General features: G+C 38.4%; 1 protein-coding gene across 7 annotated transcripts in view; it reads right to left on the bottom strand.

Annotated features, from left to right (window-relative positions):
• The window catches only part of birc6 (baculoviral IAP repeat containing 6), a 221,699-nt gene that overhangs the window by 29,382 nt on the left and 170,189 nt on the right, over positions 1 to 22,128 (bottom strand). For all 7 annotated transcript variants that reach the window (XM_030156692.1, XM_030156697.1, XM_030156695.1 and 4 more), the window contains exons 67-70: positions 18,127 to 18,272; positions 12,484 to 12,594; positions 10,016 to 10,233; positions 3,555 to 3,716 (exon numbers count right to left, since the gene is read on the bottom strand). In XM_030156692.1, the coding sequence (XP_030012552.1) occupies positions 3,555 to 3,716; positions 10,016 to 10,233; positions 12,484 to 12,594; positions 18,127 to 18,272 (637 nt within the window). The remainder of the gene's footprint in view (positions 1 to 3,554; positions 3,717 to 10,015; positions 10,234 to 12,483; positions 12,595 to 18,126; positions 18,273 to 22,128) is intronic.

The following is a 22,128-nucleotide window of genomic DNA, read 5'->3' as shown; positions in this document are numbered from 1 at the left end:
CAAAGCTAAATGTCAACACTTTTACAACACATTTGAAATAGTTCAAAGATGAATATGTGAAAAGACAGACTTTGTTGATCCTAAACTGGGACATTTCAGTGCAGCAGCAGCATGAGGCACAGTAAAAACAGAATACAAGTAGAGCTGAAACGATTAATCGACTCAAAGTGATCCAAAAAAAATCATTCAGCCACAATTCTCCTGAATCAAAGCTTTGTTTCCTTCATTTCTCTGCTGTCAAACATTGGTTCCACCGTTGTGTTTCACACGGACGCTTATTGTGACGCACAAAGAAGCTTCAATTCAGGAAAACTGCAATAGAATATTTCCCTTCAATCAATTTGAGTTGATTAATTGAATCGTGAATTTTTCCATTCACTTCAAGCACCTAATCGATTAATTGTTTCAGCTCTAAATACAAGAATAAAAAAATAGAACGCAAGAGCAAATACATTTTGCATAATTACACACAACAGTATTTTTGCACTTATTCATGTATATTTCTTTTAAGTACTGTATTGATAATATTTATCTTGTGCATACTGCTGTTCCAATTGTTTTTTAACATGTATATTTGGAGTATACATATATATATATATATATATATATATATATATATATATATCATAGTATCGATGGTTTCTTTCCTGCTACTTTTTATTGTGCACACAACATTTGCCCGTGGGATGAGTATTGTGATGAAAGCGCAGCCTGAATCCAGCCTTTCTTTGCTCTCTCTTTAACTGTCCTCTGGTGGTCTGGGCAGTGGACTTCCTGTGGCTGTACCTCGGCTGTGGAGGCCTCGGGTGCTTCTTATTGCACCTGTCCAGGCTCATTATGCAAATCCATGTGGACTGTCGGCAGCTGCCTAATGAGGTGCAGCAGGTGTGTGTGTGTGGGGGGGGGTTTGGGCACCTTGACCTCCGCTCTGCAGGGAACACATACATGGTCCAACATGTCTGGAGGAGGATGTCTATATCCCCAAACGTCAGGTTTGAGTCCAAAAACGGACATCTGACAGACCGATGTTCAGTCACGCAAGAAAAATCTTCGAGATGACACTGAGCATTTGATGGACAGCCAATCAGTGTCTTTCCTTTTCCCCACGCTGCACCTTCAGAAGACATGTTATTACTGGTCTTCAACTCCAGCTTTAAACACACGTCAACTATGACTTAAGCTCTGTCAAAAGAAACAGAAACAACCAGGGCTGGATGTCGACTGGACTCCACCGGCACTGTCAAACTACACTATTATTAGGCAGGTCCTATTTTTGAGGATTCATTTTATTATTTGAGAACTACAGCAGTCTCTGTCTGAATCCAAAAGGTTCATAGAGCTCAAACCTAAACGTCTAAGAAAATAAAAGTGAGGTTTTCTCTATTTTAAGAGAATATCTCCATGTACACAATTATTTGGCAAATATCGGTGTGCAGAATTATGAAGCAACTAAATGGAAAATGAATATTTTCCCATCTCGCTTGTTTATTTTTATCTGTTAAAGTCAAAATAATGAACAAACAACTCAAAATTTACAAAAAAAAAAAAAAAAAATTCTGACCAGTATCGTCAGCCGTCCTTTCAATAACAGTCATAAGAAATACCAATAAGAAATATGGTGGACCAAATCTGTGGAATGATCTACGACCTGAACTTCAACATCTTCTTTATCGTTGTTTAAAAAGCCTCTGAACAGGACTGTAATTCATGAAAAAATGTAAGGCTGTATATCATTTGGTATGTATTTGATGATTTGTAATGTGATTTGCATTTTTATCGTTTTTACTTTAGTTTATTAATTCAGTTATATTGTATTTTTCATTCTTTTTTCTTTTTTCCTTGTGTATTGTTAATTTCTGGGGAGGTATTCATAGAAGCCTTTTTTGGCTTCCAACCTCTCCTGCACAGTGATGTTACTTGTTTGAATGTTTGTTTGTTTTTTTTTTTACTCTTGCTTTTTTATGATGTACAAATAAATAAATAAATAAATAAATCTTGATTTTCCTGAGACACACACAGGCATGTCCGCACACACACAGAGGCCACTTGGCTTTTATAGTATAAATGGTTGAAATACTCATTTGCCTAATAATTGTGCACACGGTGTACGTTCACAGAGCTGGAAAAACCAAAGCAATATGAAAATGAAGATGATTCATGATGTACTGAAACAGATTCACAACCATGTAACATGTACATGTGTGTAAAAACATCCTACTTTTTGCAGTAGTTGATTACTATTCCTGTTTCCATGTAGTCTGGTCAACACAAAGCATCTGATGAAAGTACATTCTGCTGCATTGGGTGATTTGTCCAAATGCTGACGACCCCCAAGTCTTTGATAATATTCATAAGCTGGTCTTCTCCTACACAGATGCAGGATTTTATTTTGACCACGGATCTCAACTTCAGCCTGAAAAATTGGTTGGTTTGTGTCCAACAAGGTTATTATCGTAAGCACACAATACAGTTTCAGTTATTTATAGTTTTTTCTTTTAATTATAGTTTTTATTTATTTCAGTTAATGAAAATGCTTTTTCAATTCTAGTTTTCGTCATTTCATTAGTTTTGGTTAACGATAATAACCTTGGTAACAACCCTGTGCTTTAAATGGCATGACAGGCCATTTTCAGGCAGATGCTTCGCTGTTTTACGTGTGTTGAACACTGTCACACTGTATTTGGATGAAACGACAGTGAAGTCCAACATGTCCGACAGAATTCTTCTAAAACCCACGTAATAATCAGAAATAGGGCTGTGTATCGGCAAGAATCTGGCGATACGATACAAATCACAATACTAGGATCATGATACGATATATCATGATATATCATGATGCTGTTAAAAAGGTAATTTTTTGTTTCTTTTTTTTTTTTTTTTATTATAATTTCCTTGAAGAATTGAATTGCACCAGAAATCTGCACAAATACTAAACACATTTTTATTTGATCAGAACAGGATCTAATGTTCTATCACAAAATGTTCCTGTGTTCAAACTGAAATTCTGTTTTACAGACATTCCAGTTTCAGATCCTGTTCAAATGTTCAGATTCTATTAGTTCACAACTAACATCAGAACAGGATTTGAGTTCAGTCCCAACAAAGGAACTACCATCTGCCTCTCAGACAGAAAAAAGGGCTTTTAGAATGCTTCAAATAACCATTATTATATTATAAACAGTGTTAAGTAATAATAAATAAGATATAAAACAATAAAGAAAAACAAAAAACAAAATGAACCTCCACAATATCTGCATTTGAATAAATACCTACAAATATTGATACAGTACTTTTTAATAGCGATACAGTATTGTGAAATGAAATATCGCGATATATTGCAGATATTTTCTAACAGCCTTAATCAGAAACGTCTCCATCCAGAGGAAGCTTTCATTCAGAGGATCCGTCCCAAAAGGGAATATGCTGTTCCATTGATCTGTGCCTAATTAAGATGATTATCATACCCAAAATAACAGTGGTTTATTACTGCTTATGTCGATGCTATGACTGCTTCCATCAGTCAAAGGTTTGTGAAACGTTCACTTCCTACTTACTTTGCCGTCATTGTAGAGGTTGGGGTTAAAGCGCACACTGTGTCCTCCTGTGGTTTCCAGATTGACCAGGGGGGGCGAGTTGGGATAGTCCTGGGGGAAATACACATCGAACTCGAAGCAGCCGTTGGCGTACGGTGTGTCGGCCGGGCCTGTGATGAGAACCTGGACAAAACAACAAGACCAATAAAAAAAAAAAAAAACAGACTTTAATACAAACAGCCTGAGGAGAAAGCATTCATTAATCACACACTGAAAGAGGGTTAATTAAAAAAAGGGTGGATGCACTGATAACAGTAAATATGGACTAAAAACAGGGCAAACGCCAAAATAATAATAATGGAAAAGTAGGGGACGACTGTGTGAAACAATGTCATTAAACACAAGCCTGTGGGCTGAAATTAACAAGGAGAAAAGAGCGTTTCCTTCTGTACTCATGGCCTTTGTATTTACAAATAAGATGAGCTCATTAATCAAAGAAACAAAAGCACTTAGAACACAGGTGTCAAACATGTGGTCCGGGGGCCAAATCCGGCCCACCAAAGGGTCCAATCTGGCCCATAGGTTGAATTTGTGAAATACAAAAATGGAAATTAAGAAATTACCAATCCTTTTAGTTCCGGTTCCACATTCAGACCAATTCAATCTCCAGTGGGTCAGAGCAGTCAAGCACTATCAGAATAATCTACAAATACTCACAACTCCACATTTTTCTCTTTGTAAATGTAAATATTTTCATGCATTTAAACTAAAACCAAGTATAATTTCACAAAAAATGTGAATAATCTGAACAAATGTCAAGAACCTAAAATGTCTTAAGAAAAATAAGTACAATTTGACCAATATTCTGTTTGTTATTAAATGTTTTGTGTGTTTGTAGATCCACTGTGATCTGTACGTTCTAATGTACATGTGGAAATGATAAACTGAGGCAGAATAGTGTTAAAATTACACTTATTCTTTCAGTTTGTTCATGTTATTCACATCTTTTGAAAGGATAGTTTGTAGATGGAAATATTTTCATTGTTTAATTTGACTTTTTTCACTGTAAAATATGGAGAAAAGTTTGGAGTTGACATTATTTCTATATTATTCTGTTATTATTTTACTGGTTGGGCCCACTGCAGATCTAATTAACCTGAATGTGGAACTGAACTAAAATGAGTTGGACAGCCTTGACTTAGAACAATGCTTTTAAAAAACAGAAACACTAAATAAATGTAAATTGGCAGTTATGTCAACACATGGGAGGGTAAATGTCCCTTCTGTGCCTTCGTGTTGGTAACAACAGGCGGTTCATCTGCAGATGAATGTGTGTCCGTACAGAATCAAACTGGACCACATGGAAGCTCATGTCTCCTGCACAAAAACCCTCCTTTAATAATGAGTTAATATCTCTACGTAATGACTTTCAACTGTATTCTCATTTGTTTTTAGAAAGCTTATTACTTTGAGAAACAAAGTCATTATTTTGTTATTGGCGCTGTGAATTGAAACAGGAGAAAAACCCAGCTGTTCATTTGTCTGTCCATGTCTGTGTTCTGGTGAAAGGACAGGCTTTTTGTTCTTCCTGTGTCCATTTGGATCAGAGCATATGTATAGAATAGAATAGAATAGAATAGAATAGAATAGAATGTCTTTATTGTCATTGTACAGGTACAACAACATTCAAAAAGTGCAATCGTCCTAGGTGCCATAAAACAAGTATAAATAATGTATATAAAAGAGTATAAAAACTAAAATATAAAAGAAAAACCCTGGGAGCACCAGTTTTCTGTTGATCGTACCATGTTACTAGGACAGATGTGTGATTTTTAGGATTCCTGTATTTAAATGATGAATAATGTCAACTCCAAACTTTTCTCCATGTTTTAGAGCAAAACAAGTGAAATTACATTACGAGAAGGTTTACATCTACAAACTATCCTTTAAAACAATGTGAATAACATGAACAAACTGAATAAATAAGTGCTATTTTAACACTATTATGCCTCAGTTTATCATTTACAGACGTAATATTGTTAAAATTGCACTTACTTCTCTTTAAGACATTTCAGGTTATTCAAAGTTTTTGAGAAATTATACTTTTAGTGTAAATACATGAAAATGTTTACATTGAGTTGTGAGAATTTATAGGTTATTACAACAGTATTTTACTGATCCAGCCCACTTTCGATCATATTGGTCTGAATGTGGAACCTGAACTGAAATGATTGTTAATATCTTCAGTGTCATTTTTGCATTTCACACATGCATCCAAAGGGCCGGACCGGACCCTTTGGTGGGCCGCATTTGGCCCCTGGACCGCATGTTTGACACCTGTGCTATATATGATCATAGTCTGGCTCTTGACTTGCATGGGAACATCAGGACACGAGGGCTGAGGTACTAGCATGTACCGCCCCTCACAGATCATAAGGTTTCCACTCAACCACACACTGTCCTCTTTTTTGTGTGTGATGCGGCTCCTTAAGGCCATGCTATTTCAAGGGGACCAGTTAAATCCAGTAGCATTGTATGAACATGTTTGTGTTATGAAACGGTGCACTGCCCTGACAGCACTGCTGACTGAAATAGTCCAAATCCTCCTTTTCTAACCCACTCCAAGATCATAGCAGGACTCGCATATATTAAAGTTGTTCTGCCTCCAGGCTAAATTACTTCCATTTGTGTCTTAAGATGTTTCAAACGACCAAAAGCCTACTTTGGAAATTTCATCTGATGAACCAAGTTTTTTATTCTTAATTCAATATGCAGACACCCAAAAAAATGGTGGTACCACAGAGAACATGTCGACAGCTTCTATACGATACGGCAAACCGAATTTTATAAAACGTCTAAATGGATGGACAGAACAATGTCGAATAATTTAAAAAAAAACAACATAATATCAACTGAAGGGAAGAAACGTACATTGATATTTTGTTTTAATGAATACGACTGTGTATCGGCAAGAATCTGGCAATACGATACAAATCACAATACTAGGATCATGATACGATATATCATGATACTGTTAAAAAGGCAATTTTTTGTTTGTTTCTTTTTTTAAATGATTATTTCCTGGAAGAATTGAATTACACCAGAAATCTGCACAAATACTAAACACATTTTTATTTGATCAGAACAGGATCTAATGTTCTATCACACAATGTTCCTGTGTTCAAACTGAAATTCTGTTTTACAGACATTCCAGTTTCAGATCCTGTTCAAATGTTCAGATTCTATTAGTTCACAACTAACATCAGAACAGGATTTGAGTTCAATCCCAACAAAGGAACGAACATTATTCAATAAAAGAGTGTTAAAGAATAAGAAATAAAATATAAACAAAAAAGAAAAACAAAAAAATGAACCTCCACAATATCTGCATCTGAATAAATACCTAAAAATATTGATACATTACTTTTTAATATCGATAATGTATTGCGAAATGAAACATTGTGATATACTGCAGAAAAGATATTTTCTTACACCCCTATTAATGAATGCCTATACATATGTATGTACAGGGTGGGGAAGCCAAATGTACAATGAACATTTAGTTGTTTTTTCTCAGCAGACACTACGTCAGTTGTTTTGAACCCAAACATATACTGATGTCATAATCATACCTAACACTATTATCCATACCTTTTCAGAAACTTTTGCCCATATGAGTAATCAGGAAAGCAAACGTCAAAGAGTGTGTGATTTGCTGAATGCACTCGTCACACCAAAGGAGATTTCAAAAATAGTTGGAGTGTCCATAAAGACTGTTTATAATGGAAAGAAGAGAATGACTATGAGCAAAACTATTACCAGAAAGTCTGGAAGATACTATTAAAGAAGAATGGGAGAAGTTGTCACCCCAATATTTGAGGAATTTGAGGAATAAAAACATTTTCTATTATGGACATTTTCTTGTGGCAAATAAATTCTCATGACTTTCAATTAACTAATTGGTCATACACTGTCTTTCAATCCCTGCCTCAAAACATTGTACATTTTGCTTCCCCGCCCTGTATATATATATATATATATATATATATATATATATATATGTGTGTGTGTGTGTGTGTGTGTATATATATATGTGTGTAATGACTGTGATCATTTCCATAGTGACTTCACTGTGGAAATAAAGACAAATTACAGATGTTGAGCTTAAAGGTGCGGTAGACTTTCATGACCAGTGTTTCCTCAGATCTGTCCATCCTCAGTCATCTCCTCAGTTTCATTCGTCTGTCTGTCATTCCTCAGCTGAATCTCTTTCATTCCAGTGAACAGTTTCTTAGTTCCATCCACCACAAACAAACCATGTGTTTACAGACAGAGGCAGGAGGAACTGGGCATCTGAGGAATTTTGTCACGACGTGCATTGTGGGAAACAGAGGTTCGTGCAGCCATATGATGTTATATGGATGAAACAAACACGATGCAGAAACAGCTGAAACGTGGAAACGGCTGAAGGAATATGCACAGAGGGAAGGGAGCTCCTGCTGTTTCCACCTGGTGTCTGTTCCAGCTGTCAGACAGCAGAGCGAACACAATGCACATCGCGACAAAATTCCTCAGATGCCCAGTTCCTCCTGCCTCTGTCTGTAAACACATGGTTTGTTTGTGGTGGATGGAACTAAGAAACTGTTCACTGGAATGAAAGAGATTCAGCTGAGGAATGACAGACAGACGAACAGACGAATGAAACTGAGGAGATGACTGAGGATGGACAGATCTGAGGAAACACTGGTCATGAAAGTCTACCGCACCTTTAAGCTCAACATCTGTAATTTGTCTTTATTTCCACAGTGAAGTCACTATGGAAATGATCACAGTCATTTTCAGTAGCCATGACTCTTCAATACTGATCTATAACGCGATACTGTGCAGATCGAGTGAAGCTGCTAAAGTGTTGAATCTAAACTAGTGAGCTGATCCAACGGTATAAACGACGTCTGTGTGGGTGGAACGGGCTGATGTTTGTGTGTCGTTCATGTGTCTCTATTTTCTGATTCTGTCCGTAATATGTTGGTGCTTTTATTTAGAGTGTTTTTCTCGCTGAAAAAGAGCTAAACAGATGAGGATTTTGACATTTAGGAGGGGAGACATTGCCATTAATCAACTTGTGAGGTGAGAGCCATTTATTAAATGTCAGCGGGGGAATGAGTAAGAGCTGTCGATGACGAGTCGTATGGAGAAAACAGCAGATACAGAAACACAGCGTTCATTTAAACGACGGCGCCTTCTACGTCAAGTACAAACCTTCATTTGTACACTTATTCTTTCATTCTGTGGCTATTCAGGGTTAATTGTTTTAGCGCAAACAATAACATTCAATTATGCCAATATTTACATTTACAAACTATCCAAACAAAAAGGATGTGAATAACCCGAAAAAAATTAAATTTGTTAAGAAATATAAGTACAATTTTATCAATATTATGCCTCGATTTATCTTTTATAGGCAACATGTGCATTACAGATCAGATCTACAAAGGCACAGAACATTTAGTCACAGGCAAAATATTGTTAAAATTGCACTTAATTTTCTTTAGACATTTCTTTTTTTTTTTTTTATTTTGTTTTCATTGGAAAAGGAGCAAGATTGCATTAACATTCATACATATGATATCTGTTAGAGTCCTTTTTGTTTTTCTTATTTTATACATACAACAGTGTCAAACAAAAAAAACCAAAAACATATGAACTGAGTGCTTACAGTTTTGGTATTTCCACTTAAAAAAAAGACAATCACAGCTTTCAATCCCTCTGGGTTCTTTAAACATTACACATGTTTATGCAAAAGTAAAAAATTCATAAAGAATAAAGACAGGGAGATTATAAAGAAGAAATTCTTAGAGGAGTGATACAAATTGTGGGCGGCTAGAGGATACAAACTTAATCCATTTGTCCCAAATATGGTAAAACTTATCCCTCTGGATTCTGATGAAGTCAATTTTTCCATTTTGAAAATTTGGAAGACGGTCTCGTACCAATCTTCTAATGTTGGTGGAGTTGGCTTTAGCCACCTTCTTGTAATAGATTTCTTGCTGGCCTGTAAAAGCGCCTGTAATAATTTTGTATCCTCCCTCCGTTCTAGTACTGAGACATCACCAAGATATAAATTTACAAAGTTTTTCTTTAGACATTTCAGGTTCATATTTTTTCAGGTTATTCACATTTTATTGTTAAGGAATAGTTTCTTAATGTAAATATTTTCATAATTTAATGTTTTTTGCACTAAATCAAAGAGAAAAAAATTGGTGTTGTCATTATTTATAGGTTATAATGATATTATTTTTGAGTTTGATGCCCTAATTTGCACTTTGCAAATTTATCCCCAAGCTGGGTTGGAAACTTTGGCGGGCCGGTTTTGGCCCCCGGGCCGCATGTTTGACACCTGTGTTTTAAGGCATTAAATGCAGATTTGTAACTTCCAAACTTGTAAAACTTTTTCAGACCAGCGGGAACCCTGGCTACTTTACCTTCATGATGTCCAGTCTCTCCTCATCGCAGCGGACGAAGACGCTGGAGGACGAGGACAGAGGCAGAGACGTGGACAGAGTGACGGCCTCCTGAGCCAGGCGACGCGACCGCGCTGCGCTGTTCGTGTCACTGGCGTTCTTCACTTGAGACATGTAGTGGTAGTTCACTTTGAACATCAGTTTGCCATCCTCGTCCTCCGAAACCATTTCAAAAGTGTCTGCACAGAAAGAAGGAGGAGGAAACGGGGGAGGGGAGGGGAGGGTCTTAATAGTGTCAACGTCTTCTGTCCACATGGACCTGGACTCACAAATATGCTTTATACAAATATCACAAAACAATGCACTTGCTCAGAGCTACAATAAACAGAGCTGTTAAACTGTAGTAAATCAGAGCTGTCGGTACTTTTCTGTTTCTTTGCCGTCTGCACATTGAAAAAAAAAAAAAAAAAAACAGTTTACAGTCAAGTCGCTTCTAATTACGTCAGACATCAAGCTGAGGACTGAATCAATTGCAACACAGCAAAAGCGATGTAATTAATCATGACATGGTTGAACGGAGAGTGATGGACAAGACAAAAGGGCTGGGAACGTGGGCCGAGCTCAGGCATCAGCAGGGTTTTATGGATCATCTCAGATGCACAGACAGGACTGTGTTTACGGCACAGACACAGAACACAGTCCAACACAGACACAGAACACAAACACAGACACAGAACACAGTCCAACACAGACACAGACACAAACACAGACACAGAACACAGTCCAACACAGACACAGAACACAAACACAGACACAGACACAAACACAGACACAGAACAGTCCAACACAGACACAGAACACAAACACAGACACAGAACACAAACACAGACACAGAACAGTCCAACACAAACACGGAACACAAACACAGAACACAAACACAGACACAGAATAGTCCAACACAAACACAGACACAGAACACAAACACAGACACAGAACACAAACACAGACACAGACACAAACACAGACACAGAACACAGTCCAACACAGACACAGAACACAAACACAGACACAGAACACAAACACAGACACAGAACACAGTCCAACACAGACACAGAACACAAACACAGACACAGAACACAGTCCAACACAAACACAGACACAGAACAAACACAGACACAGAACACAGTCCAACACAAACACAGACACAGAACACAAACACAGAACAGTCCAACACAGACACAGAACAGTCCAACACAAACACGGAACACAAACACAGACACAGAACAGTCCAACACAAACACGGAACACAAACACAGACACAGTCCAACACAGACACAGAACACAAACACAGACACAGAACACAAACACAGAACAGTCCAACACAAACACAGACACAGAACAGTCCAACAAAAACACGCAACACAAACACAGACACAGAACACAGTCCAACACAGACACGGAACACAAACACAGACACAGAACACAAACACAGACACAGAACACAAACACAGACACAGAACACAAACACAGACCACAAACACAGACACAGAACACAAACACAGACACAGAACACAAACACAGACACAGAACAGTCCAACACAAACACAGAACACAAACACAGACACAGAACAGTCCAACACAAACACGGAACACAAACACAGACACAGAACAGTCCAACACAGACACAGAACACAAACACAGACACAGAACAGTCCAACACAAACACGGAACACAAACACAGACACAGAACAGTCCAACACAAACACAGAACACAAACACAGACACAGAACAGTCCAACACAAACACGGAACACAAACACAGACACAGAACAGTCCAACACAAACACAGAACACAAACACAGACACAGAACACAAACACAGAACACAAACACAGACACAGAACAGTCCAACACAGACACAGAACACAAACACAGACACAGAACACAAACACAGACACAGAACAGTCCAACACAAACACGGAACACAAACACAGACACAGAACAGTCCAACACAAACACAGAACACAAACACAGACACAGAACAGTCCAACACAAACACGGAACACAAACACAGACACAGAACAGTCCAACACAAACACGGAACACAAACACAGACACAGAACAGTCCAACACAAACACGGAACACAGAACACAAACACAGACACAGAACAGTCCAACACAAACACGGAACACAAACACAGACACAGAACAGTCCAACACAAACACGGAACACAAACACAGACACAGAACAGTCCAACACAAACACGGAACACAGAACACAAACACAGACACAGAACAGTCCAACACAAACACGGAACACAAACACAGACACAGAACAGTCCAACACAAACACGGAACACAGAACACAAACACAGACACAGAACAGTCCAACACAAACACGGAACACAGAACACAAACACAGACACAGACACAGAACACAGTCCAACACAGACGCAGAACACAAACACAGAACAGTCCAACACAGACTCACCGAACTGGAGCTTCTTCATGGCAGCTACGTATTTTTCCTCCAGAGATCGGAGGATTGACAGGGGCTTTGGCCGACTCGACGCCTTCCTGGAGGACTCCACCAGTTTCCTCTCTGTGACAAAAATGGACAAGAAAGAACAAAAGTCTGAGACACAAGTAACGGTGGAGGCAAGGTTATAATAGTTTTGGATTTATCATTCTAGTTGTTTATTTTTATTTAGTTTTGACTTTTTTTTTCTAATTCAGTTTGTTTTAAATTCATTTTTAGAGCAGGTGTGCTAGTTTTTTATTAGTTTTCATTTTTTTAAAATAAATGCTTAGTTTTAGTTCAGTTGTAGTTTAGTTGTAGTTCAGTTGTAGTTCAGTTGTAGTTCAGTTGTAGTTCAGTGGTCTCTTTTCTCTTCTTCTCTGTGCTCCTATTCAAATCAATCCCAGACAGGACTCTGCTGCTTTAGTCTCCATGTTTCCAGGTAGAGTGGGGACCAGAAGACGACTGGAAACCACAAGTGAACACAAGTGACGGACCAAAAAGTGTTGGATGGTGCTGCTAGCTAAAATTGCTAGAGCGAAATAAATTGCTTTCGTATCAATCCAACATCGACAAAGACGAAAACGAAGGGAATTTTATCAATAATTTTATTTGTTTGTTAGTTTTGTAAACACACGATACAGTTTCAGTTAGTTATGGTTTTTTCTTTGAAAGTTTTTTTTTATTTCAGTGAACGAAAATATTGTTTCAATTCTAGTTTTTCTCATTTCTAGGGCTGTGTATCGGCAAGAATCTGTTGATATGAAACAAACCACAATACCAGGATCACGATATGATATATCACGATACATCATGATACTGTTAAAAAGTCAGTTTTTGTTGGTTTTGTTTCTTTCTTTAAAGATTATTTCTTGGAAGAACTGAATTACACCAGAAATTTGCACAAATACTAACCACATTTTTATTTGACCCCAACAGGATCTAATGCTGTAGCACAAAATGTGTGTTCAAACTGTGTTAACCCCCCCCCCACACACACACAAACAAACACGCAAACACACAAAGCAAAGCGATCGCAATACCTGCTGGCGGAGGTAACAAAAGTTATTTAAATTTTTCCTCCTGAGATTATTTAATAAAGTATTCTGATTCTGATTCTCTCTGCTCTGTCCTCGTCCAATCAGCTTCTTCCAGATATTTCTTAAAGTCTCTGCACTAATTAAGTGATTATCCATCTGTCACAGCCTAATGTTGCCGTTCCACACTGAACAACTCTCTCTATGGCGTGTGCTTCCCCAGGCCTGGCTCGTACAGATGTCTGTATCGGACCTGACATTGATCGTTCTTTTCCCGTACAGCTCTGGTCCACGTACACACACTTCCACCTCATCTAATGGCCACCTCCACCGCCGTAAGTGATCAGTTAGACAGCCGTTTATGTAGAATGAGCATAAAAAATCCTCAGGGCGGCGGTGGGGGTGGGGTTGGGGGGAGTGGGAAGAAATGGGCGGACGGGGGATAATTAATATTGTGTACTGTGTAGCAACAAGGTAATAGCAGAGGCCGGGTGTTTCATCATGCCGCAGACGTTTTATTGATGGAGCTGCTTTCTTTAGGTGACTAATGAGTGCCTCCAAGAATCTCAGTGCTTTATTCATTTTCTACATGTCCAACAACACGTGTGCACTTCACCCTGTACTCATCACTTTTGACACCTGGAAATCCCAAATATGGGCCACGTTTCAGTCATATTTAGAACTGTCGGGATAATAAAGTTTTAGCTGACTGTTAATTATCATAGATATAACTGTGACTAAAACATGGTCTTTCTCTGTTTATTTTATGCCACTAGCATAGACTGAGCTGAACAACAGTTTATTTACACAGCTACACTAAAGACTAGGGCTGTGTATCAGCAAGAATCTGGCGATACCATACAAATCACAATACTAGGATCACGATACCATATATACTATACTATATATATACTGTTAAAGGCAATTTTTTGTTTCTGTCTTTTTTAAAGATTATTTCCTGGAAGAAGTGAATTGCACCAGATATATGTACAAATACTAAACACATTTTTATTTGATCACAACAAGATCTAATGTTACATCACAAAATTTTTCTAATTCTCCTAGTTTCCAAAGGAACTCCCATCTGCCTCTCAGACAGTACAGAGTGCTTTTAGGATGCTTGAAATAACCATCATTTAATAAAACAGTGTTAAATAATAATAAATAAGATAAAACAACAAAGAAAACCAAAAAACAAAATGAACCTCCACAATATCTGCATTTGAATAAATAGCTAAAAATATCGATTCAGTACTTTTTAATATCAGCACAGTATTGTGAAATGAAATATCGCGATATATTGCAGAACCGACATTTTCTAACAGCCCTACTAAAGACATGTGACATAAAACACTGGAAAATATAGAAGTGAAACTATTTTTGTGAAGTTTTTGTAAGGGTTTGTAAACAAAAATAGCTGTGGATGATATATGAAGCGTATTAGTGAAAAATACAGGGAACTTTTATCCAGTTCTATTTAAACAGTTGAATGACGACGATTATCAGATTTGGCTCCATTTTGGTCCGCTCCAGTCACTGGAATATGACTGTTACTTAATAATTGACTGACAGAGCTACACTGGATAGATTTAACCTGGTTAGCTTTGGTTTTATGGTGTAATTTTGCATTTATCTGTCCGTTTAAATGGAGAAAGCATAGATTCATTTCATTGCCGCTATAGTACAATTATTACGACCTCACTATCAGCATTACTTCAAGTGCAACAATTGAATCTGCTAAATGAATGTCCTCGTGCGAAAATGATAATGTCGTGTTTTCTTGAGATGACTTATTACTCCATCGGACAGAAAGATGAGATAATCGGCCCTATGTGATTTTTACATCTTGCGCACATGGGGCTAAATCTTGGTTAATTTCTTATTGGTCTAGCGAAGATGATTGAACACCACTGAGTCCAGTATATCTTCATCCATCTGTAATTTTAGGTCCTCTTCCCTACACAGCCTTTAATTACAGATAAGGAGACACAATCGATGAGACATTATCTCGTGCATCCAAGTGGATTCATGGCCAGGACGTGTAGGAACGGTTTTATTTGGTGGATACTGGATCCAGACCAGGTTAGTTCTGCTTTAACTGGGTGAAGGAGGTGAAGGTGCTAGCAAGGTACAGTTTCTATTTAAGCCTACCGGTTTTGAATATTTTTTGTTTTGTTTATTTTTTGCACCACACTACACAATGCACGCACAATTTTCTTGCATGTTATCCTGTCGATGACTTGAACAGCAAATTCCACCCACTGTAGGACCGATAAAGTTTCCCCTCCTCCCCTCCTTCCCCTTACCCATCTATCATCTTTCCAAAAGATTTTACACATTTGTCTTCATATTTTAAAAGACGAGTCCTGTAGTGATTTAAATCAGGGCTGTCAAACATGCATACCGGGGCCCAAATGCGTCCCCCTCAAAGGTTCCAGTCCGACCCCTGGGATGAATTTACAAAGTGTATAAATTCCACAGTCCAGGCTGTGGAACTCATTTTAGTGTGGGTTCCACATCCAGACCAATCTGATCTACAGTCCAATAAGAACAGCAGAAGAACCCACACAGAAGAAGGACTGCAGATTTACTACTGGGTTTGATGGAAAAAATAATATTACACTATGTCTATAAATAATGACAACTTCAAATATTTGTCTTTGTTTTAGTGCAAAAAATAACATTAAATAATGAAAATATTGACATTTCCAAACTCTCCTGTAACAATAAAATGTGAATAACCGGAACAAGTATGACCAACCTGAAATGTCTGTATTAAATTCAGTCCAGTTTGAACTCTTTTCTTCCTGTTCCTCAGTGTTTAGTGTCTTTGTAGATCTGATCCAGAATGCACATGGACTAATGAGAAGTCGAGGCAGAAGATTGTTAAAATTGCACAAAATTTTCTTAAGAAATTTCAGTTTTTTCAGGTTATTCACATATTTTTTGTTTGGATAGTTTATTAAAGTAAGTATTTTCATAATTTAATGGGGGTTTTTTCGCACTAAAACAAAGACAACTAGAAAAGCACTTGGAGAGCGCAGACCTCCGCCAAGACAGATCTGTCCCCTGATCACCAACAAAATTTTATCATTTCTTCCTTGTGCAAGTACCAACATTTCCTGAAAATTTCATGAAAATCCATCCATAACTTTTTGAGTTATCTTGCAAAGAGTCAAACAAACAAACACACAAAGCAAGTGATCCCAATACTTTGCTTTGTAGATAAAAATAAATAATAACAACTGCAAATTTTCACAATAGGTAAAAATTTGCAGTTGTCATTATTTATAGGTTTTCACCTCTGCCAAGGAGGATATGTTTTTGCCGGTGTTGGTTTGTCTGTTGGTTTTTTGTCTGTCTGTCTGTCTGTGTGTTATGGACAGATTTGGATGAAAATTTCAGGAAATGTTAATACTGGCACAAGGAACAAATGATTAAATTTTGGTGGTGATTGTGCGCAGCGGGGGGGGGGTGTTCTGCGCTCTCCGAGTGCTTTTCTAGCTCTGTTGTTATTTTCCTGGTTCGGCCCATTAGAGATCAAATCTGTCTGAATGTGGAACCTGAAAGAAAATGAGTTTGAGAGCTCTGGTTTAGACTGTCAAGGTATAATCTTTATTTTTTATGATTATGTGACCTCCTGCAGGAAAAACACTGACTTCTACACCTAGATTACCCGTACACACCCTGTCCATCACACAAACACCAGACATGTGCAAACTGGGATGTGACTCCATTTTTTTTCCTTATTGTCTTTGTTTTCCATGTCCACACAAATACACCTAAACCACAGTTTTGAACAATTATCTTCAGTTTGCAGGGTGTTTTTTTTTTTTCTTTTTTTAAAATCACCCTTTTTTGACCTAAAATACTGTATACGCATCTGTTGAGAAAAATCTGTCTTGTAAAATATCTATGTGGTGTCAAAGGGGCATTAATTTAAACAGACCGTCCAGATTCTCTGCAGGATTCACGACGGATTGCAGAGATTTACACCGAGCCCCAAGGATTGTCGTGCTATATATAAGCGACAAGGCTTCAACAGCGTAGAAATGGCTTTCCAATGAGTTCTAGGCAATGTCTTGGTGAGTTTGACCTGCAGCTATTTGGTCAAGTTCAACCTTCAAAAACAGGCCAATAGTGTCCTTCATTAAGATTAAATTGTCAGCTGCTGTCAATCACAGTGGAGGGAATTGTGAGTTTTTTGGTTTGCTAAACTTAGAGTCCCATTTTCGTGTCCTTGCACGAAAGGGGGTAGGACACAGACAGCGGATGAGGCTGGGAGAGAGAGAAATATGGAGCTGAAAGGATTCAGACCAAGCTGGAAGGGAGAAAAGAAAACACTGGAAACCGGCCAACAAGGGTTTTAATTTGGAGACGGTGAAGAACTGTTCTTGGATGCATGTCAGGAGTTCATATTTTAGCTCAGCTTTGACCCCAAATGACATGAAACTGAGGTTGTGCTGGGAGCGCAGTAGTATTTTAGAGCACAAAGGCTTCCGAACAGATAATATAAGATCTGCAGTGTTTGAAATATATATATGTGTGTGTGTGTGTGTGTGTGTGTGTGTATACGTACCCTGGTTGGCCTGCCTCAGGCTGGTGGTAGCAGCGTAGACAATCTCTGCAGTCCTCTGAATGTCAGGAACCAGCAGAGTCAAACCCTCAGGCTCTGGATCTGAGCTATCGCTCTTCACCACACCTTTACTCTTATCCTTCTTGGATCTGAAACACACATACACAGGGTATCAGTCAGACACAACAGTAGGACTATGGTGGAGGGAACGTTACAGGAAGGAAAACGGTAATGATGTTTTTGTGGAAAGTGCACATCAGATGAACATTATGGTTTGGAATGAAGTATGTTTGGTAAGTAGAGCTGTGTATCGGCAAGAATCTGGCGATACGATACAAATCACAATACTAGAATCACGATACGATATATTACGATATATCACGACATATCACGATGCTGTTAAAAAGGCAAATTTTTTGTTTGTTTCTTTTTTTTTTTTGTGATTATTTCCTGGAAGAATTGAATTGCACCAGAAATCTGCACAAATACTAAAAACATTGTTATTTGATCCCAACAGGATCTAATGTTAAATCACAAAATATTCCTGTGTTCAAACTGAAATTCTGTTTTACAGACATTCCAGTTTCAGATCTTGTTCAAATGTTCAGATTCTATTAGTTCACAACTAACATCAGAACAGGATTTGAGTTCAATCCCAACAAAGGAACGAACAAGTGCCTCTCAGACAGAAAAAAGTGCTTTTAGGAAGATTCAAATGACCATTATTTAATAAAACAGTGTTAAATAATAATAAATAAATTATAAAAAATAAAGAAAAACAAAAAACAGAAATGAACCTCCACTATATCTGCATTTGAATAAATACCTAAAAATATTGAAAATAAAAATATCGCGATATATTGCAGAACTGATATTTTCTAACACCTCTAGTGTGCACTTCACCCTGTACACATCACTTTTGACACCTGGAAATCCCAAATATTATTAATAATAATATTATTTAATAAAAGTATTATAAAGTATTATAATATTATTTAATAAAAGAGTGTTAAATAATAATAAATACAATAGAAATAAAAAAGAAAGAAAAATGAACCTCCACAATATCAACATTTGAATAAATACTTAAAAATATCCATACAGTACTTTTTAATATCGGTACAGTATTGTGAAATTAAATATCGCGATATATTGCAGAACTGATATTTTCTAACAGCCCTAGACACTAGGGACACTCAACCTCTGGTCTGGACTCAACACATGAACAGATGTAAAGTTATGACATAAAGGTTTGTCCTTAAACATAAAGATAGTTCCTAAGTGGTGAAAAAAACCCACATCCCAGAATGCTCCTCTTCAGGTGCTAATGGTGTCAGTGGTGTTCCCCATGGTCTCTGCCCACCTTTGTGTTGGTGATCTGTCCTGATTATATATTAGTGGACTACAGCCCAGCAGACAGACAGGCAGACAGACAGACAGACAGGCAGACAGACAGGCAGGCAGACAGACTGGCAGACAGACAGGCAAACAGACAGACAGGCAGACAGACAGACAGGCAGACAGACTGGCAGACAGACTGGCAGACAGACAGACAGGCAGACAGACAGGCAGACAGACAGACAGGCAGACAGACAGACAGGCAGACAGACAGGCAGACAGACAGACAGGCAGACAGACTGGCAGACAGACAGGCAAACAGACAGACAGGCAGACAGACAGGCAGACAGGCAGACAGACAGGCAGACAGACAGACTGGCAGACAGACAGACAGGCAGACAGACAGGCAGACAGGCAGACAGACAGACAGGCAGACAGACAGGCAGACAGACAGGCAGACAGACAGACAGGCAGACAGACAGACTGGCAGACAGACAGGCAGACAGACAGGCAGACAGACAGGCAAACAGACAGACAGGCAGACAGACAGGCAGACAGACTGGCAGACAGACAGGCAGACAGACAGGCAGACAGACAGACAGGCAGACAGACAGACAGGCACACAGACAGACAGACAGGCAGACAGACAGACAGACAGGCAGACAGACAGGCAGACAGACAGACTGGCAGACAGACAGACAGGCAGACAGACAGGCAGACAGGCAGACAGACTGGCAGACAGACAGACAGGCAGACAGACAGGCAGACAGACAGGCAGACAGACAGACAGGCAGACAGACAGGCAGACAGACAGACAGGCAGACAGACAGGCAGACAGACAGGCAAACAGACAGACAGGCAGACAGACAGACAGACAGGCAGACAGACTGGCAGACAGACAGGCAGACAGACAGGCAGACAGACAGACAGGCAGACAGACAGACAGACAGGCAGACAGACAGACAGACAGACAGGCAGACAGACAGGCAGACAGGCAGGCAGGCAGACAGACAGGCAGACAGACAGGCAGACAGACAGGCAGACAGGCAGACAGACAGGCAGACAGACAGGCAGACAGACAGGCAGACAGACAGGCAGACAGACAGGCAGGCAGGCAGACAGACAGGCAGACAGACAGGCAGACAGGCAGACAGACAGGCAGACAGGCAGGCAGGCAGACAGACAGGCAGACAGACAGGCAGACAGACAGGCAGACAGGCAGACAGACAGGCAGATCAGTGGACGGGCAGAGCCGGTCCCCTGCCATCAGCCTCCCTGAATGCACATTTGGCCTTGGGCTCTTCTGTCATTAAAGCTTCCCTGTTTGGATGTATGTGTTGGAGGTGCTGTAAACCTGCTGATACCATCAAAACACACACTCTTCTGTGTTCAGAGAATAAAAACAACATTTCACATTGATGTAAAAGATCCTCTTGGTACAAATATGAATGCGTGGTGTGCTGCGTGTTAAGCTGAGCATCTAGTATCAGTATCTGGTGAGTAAAACCTGCTCCAACTCCGGTATTTTTTCACACTGTATCGATAAATCTGCTGTAATTATTGAAGAAAACTGTTGAATTGTTGCGTCTGTTTGTATGACTGCACTGACATGAACATTTTGTTGTGTGTAATTCAATTACTGCATTATTGTGGTTCAATGCTAAAATTAGGAAAATTGTGTTGTTTGAGTCTTGTATTAAGTTAGTGATAAAGGTGTAAAAGCACTGAGGGGTTGGATTAAATCAGTTTAGACTACTTCTTCCTACTCCTTTTGCAAAATTCAGACTTGTATGTGCTTGAAGATAGATTCTGATCATTTAAATTTTATTTTGTTTTCGTCTTAATTTGCTCCATTTTGTTTTATTTTGTTTCTTTGCATGTTCGAAATAAATAAATAAATCATAAAAATAAAAATAGCACAATAGCCAGAGCCACACAATTAGCAAACTTATAAAACACACTATAACACAGTATGACAATGAAAGCTGCAATTCACAACTGGAACAACTAGATGTAGAATCACCTGGATAAATAGACAAAACTCCAGCAGTTATATCACTAGTACTTTTCACTAAAGATCTAATTATGAAAAACATATTAATACAACAACCAAGTGGAAAAAGTAGGTGGAGCTTCCTAATACCCCTGCCCGGTCACACAACACTTAGCCCCTCCTACTCACTGATACCCCACCTACCCAGGGATTCATTTAGAGTCTCAACATTCAGTCTTTTCAAAAACCTTTAAAAAAAGTGTAAAAAATACAAAAATGAGAGAAAGATGTGTAAAAAAAATGTGTGTTAAATCTGCAAAAGGGAATAGTTTCTGAGAAATCAGTTGTCGGTATATTATTATTGTTATTATTATTATTATTGTCTGTCATCTTGTTCAACCTTTGGTAACATTTGAAGACCGTTTCTTTTTTCTATTACTTGAGATGAGTTTATTTGAGTAATTAAGTAATTATTTTTTGTCGATGAAAGGTTAATTTATTCATTCACGACCATTTAATTTAGTTTTCTTTGCAATGAAAGAGGGCGCTTTTCAGTCTATATTTTGCACAAAATTTGCTTATACAGATTCGTTATTTTTAACAAATTACAGTTAAATACATGTTGCTTGTAGGAACTGAGGCACTCAGAGTAGGGCTGAGATTAAAAAGCCTTT

The sequence above is a fragment of the Sphaeramia orbicularis genome, chromosome 15 (genome assembly GCF_902148855.1).
Source record: "Sphaeramia orbicularis chromosome 15, fSphaOr1.1, whole genome shotgun sequence".
Lineage (NCBI taxonomy): Eukaryota > Metazoa > Chordata > Actinopteri > Kurtiformes > Apogonidae > Sphaeramia > Sphaeramia orbicularis.
Note: the sequence above shows the minus strand (reverse complement) of the source record. Positions and strands in the feature narration are given on the sequence as shown.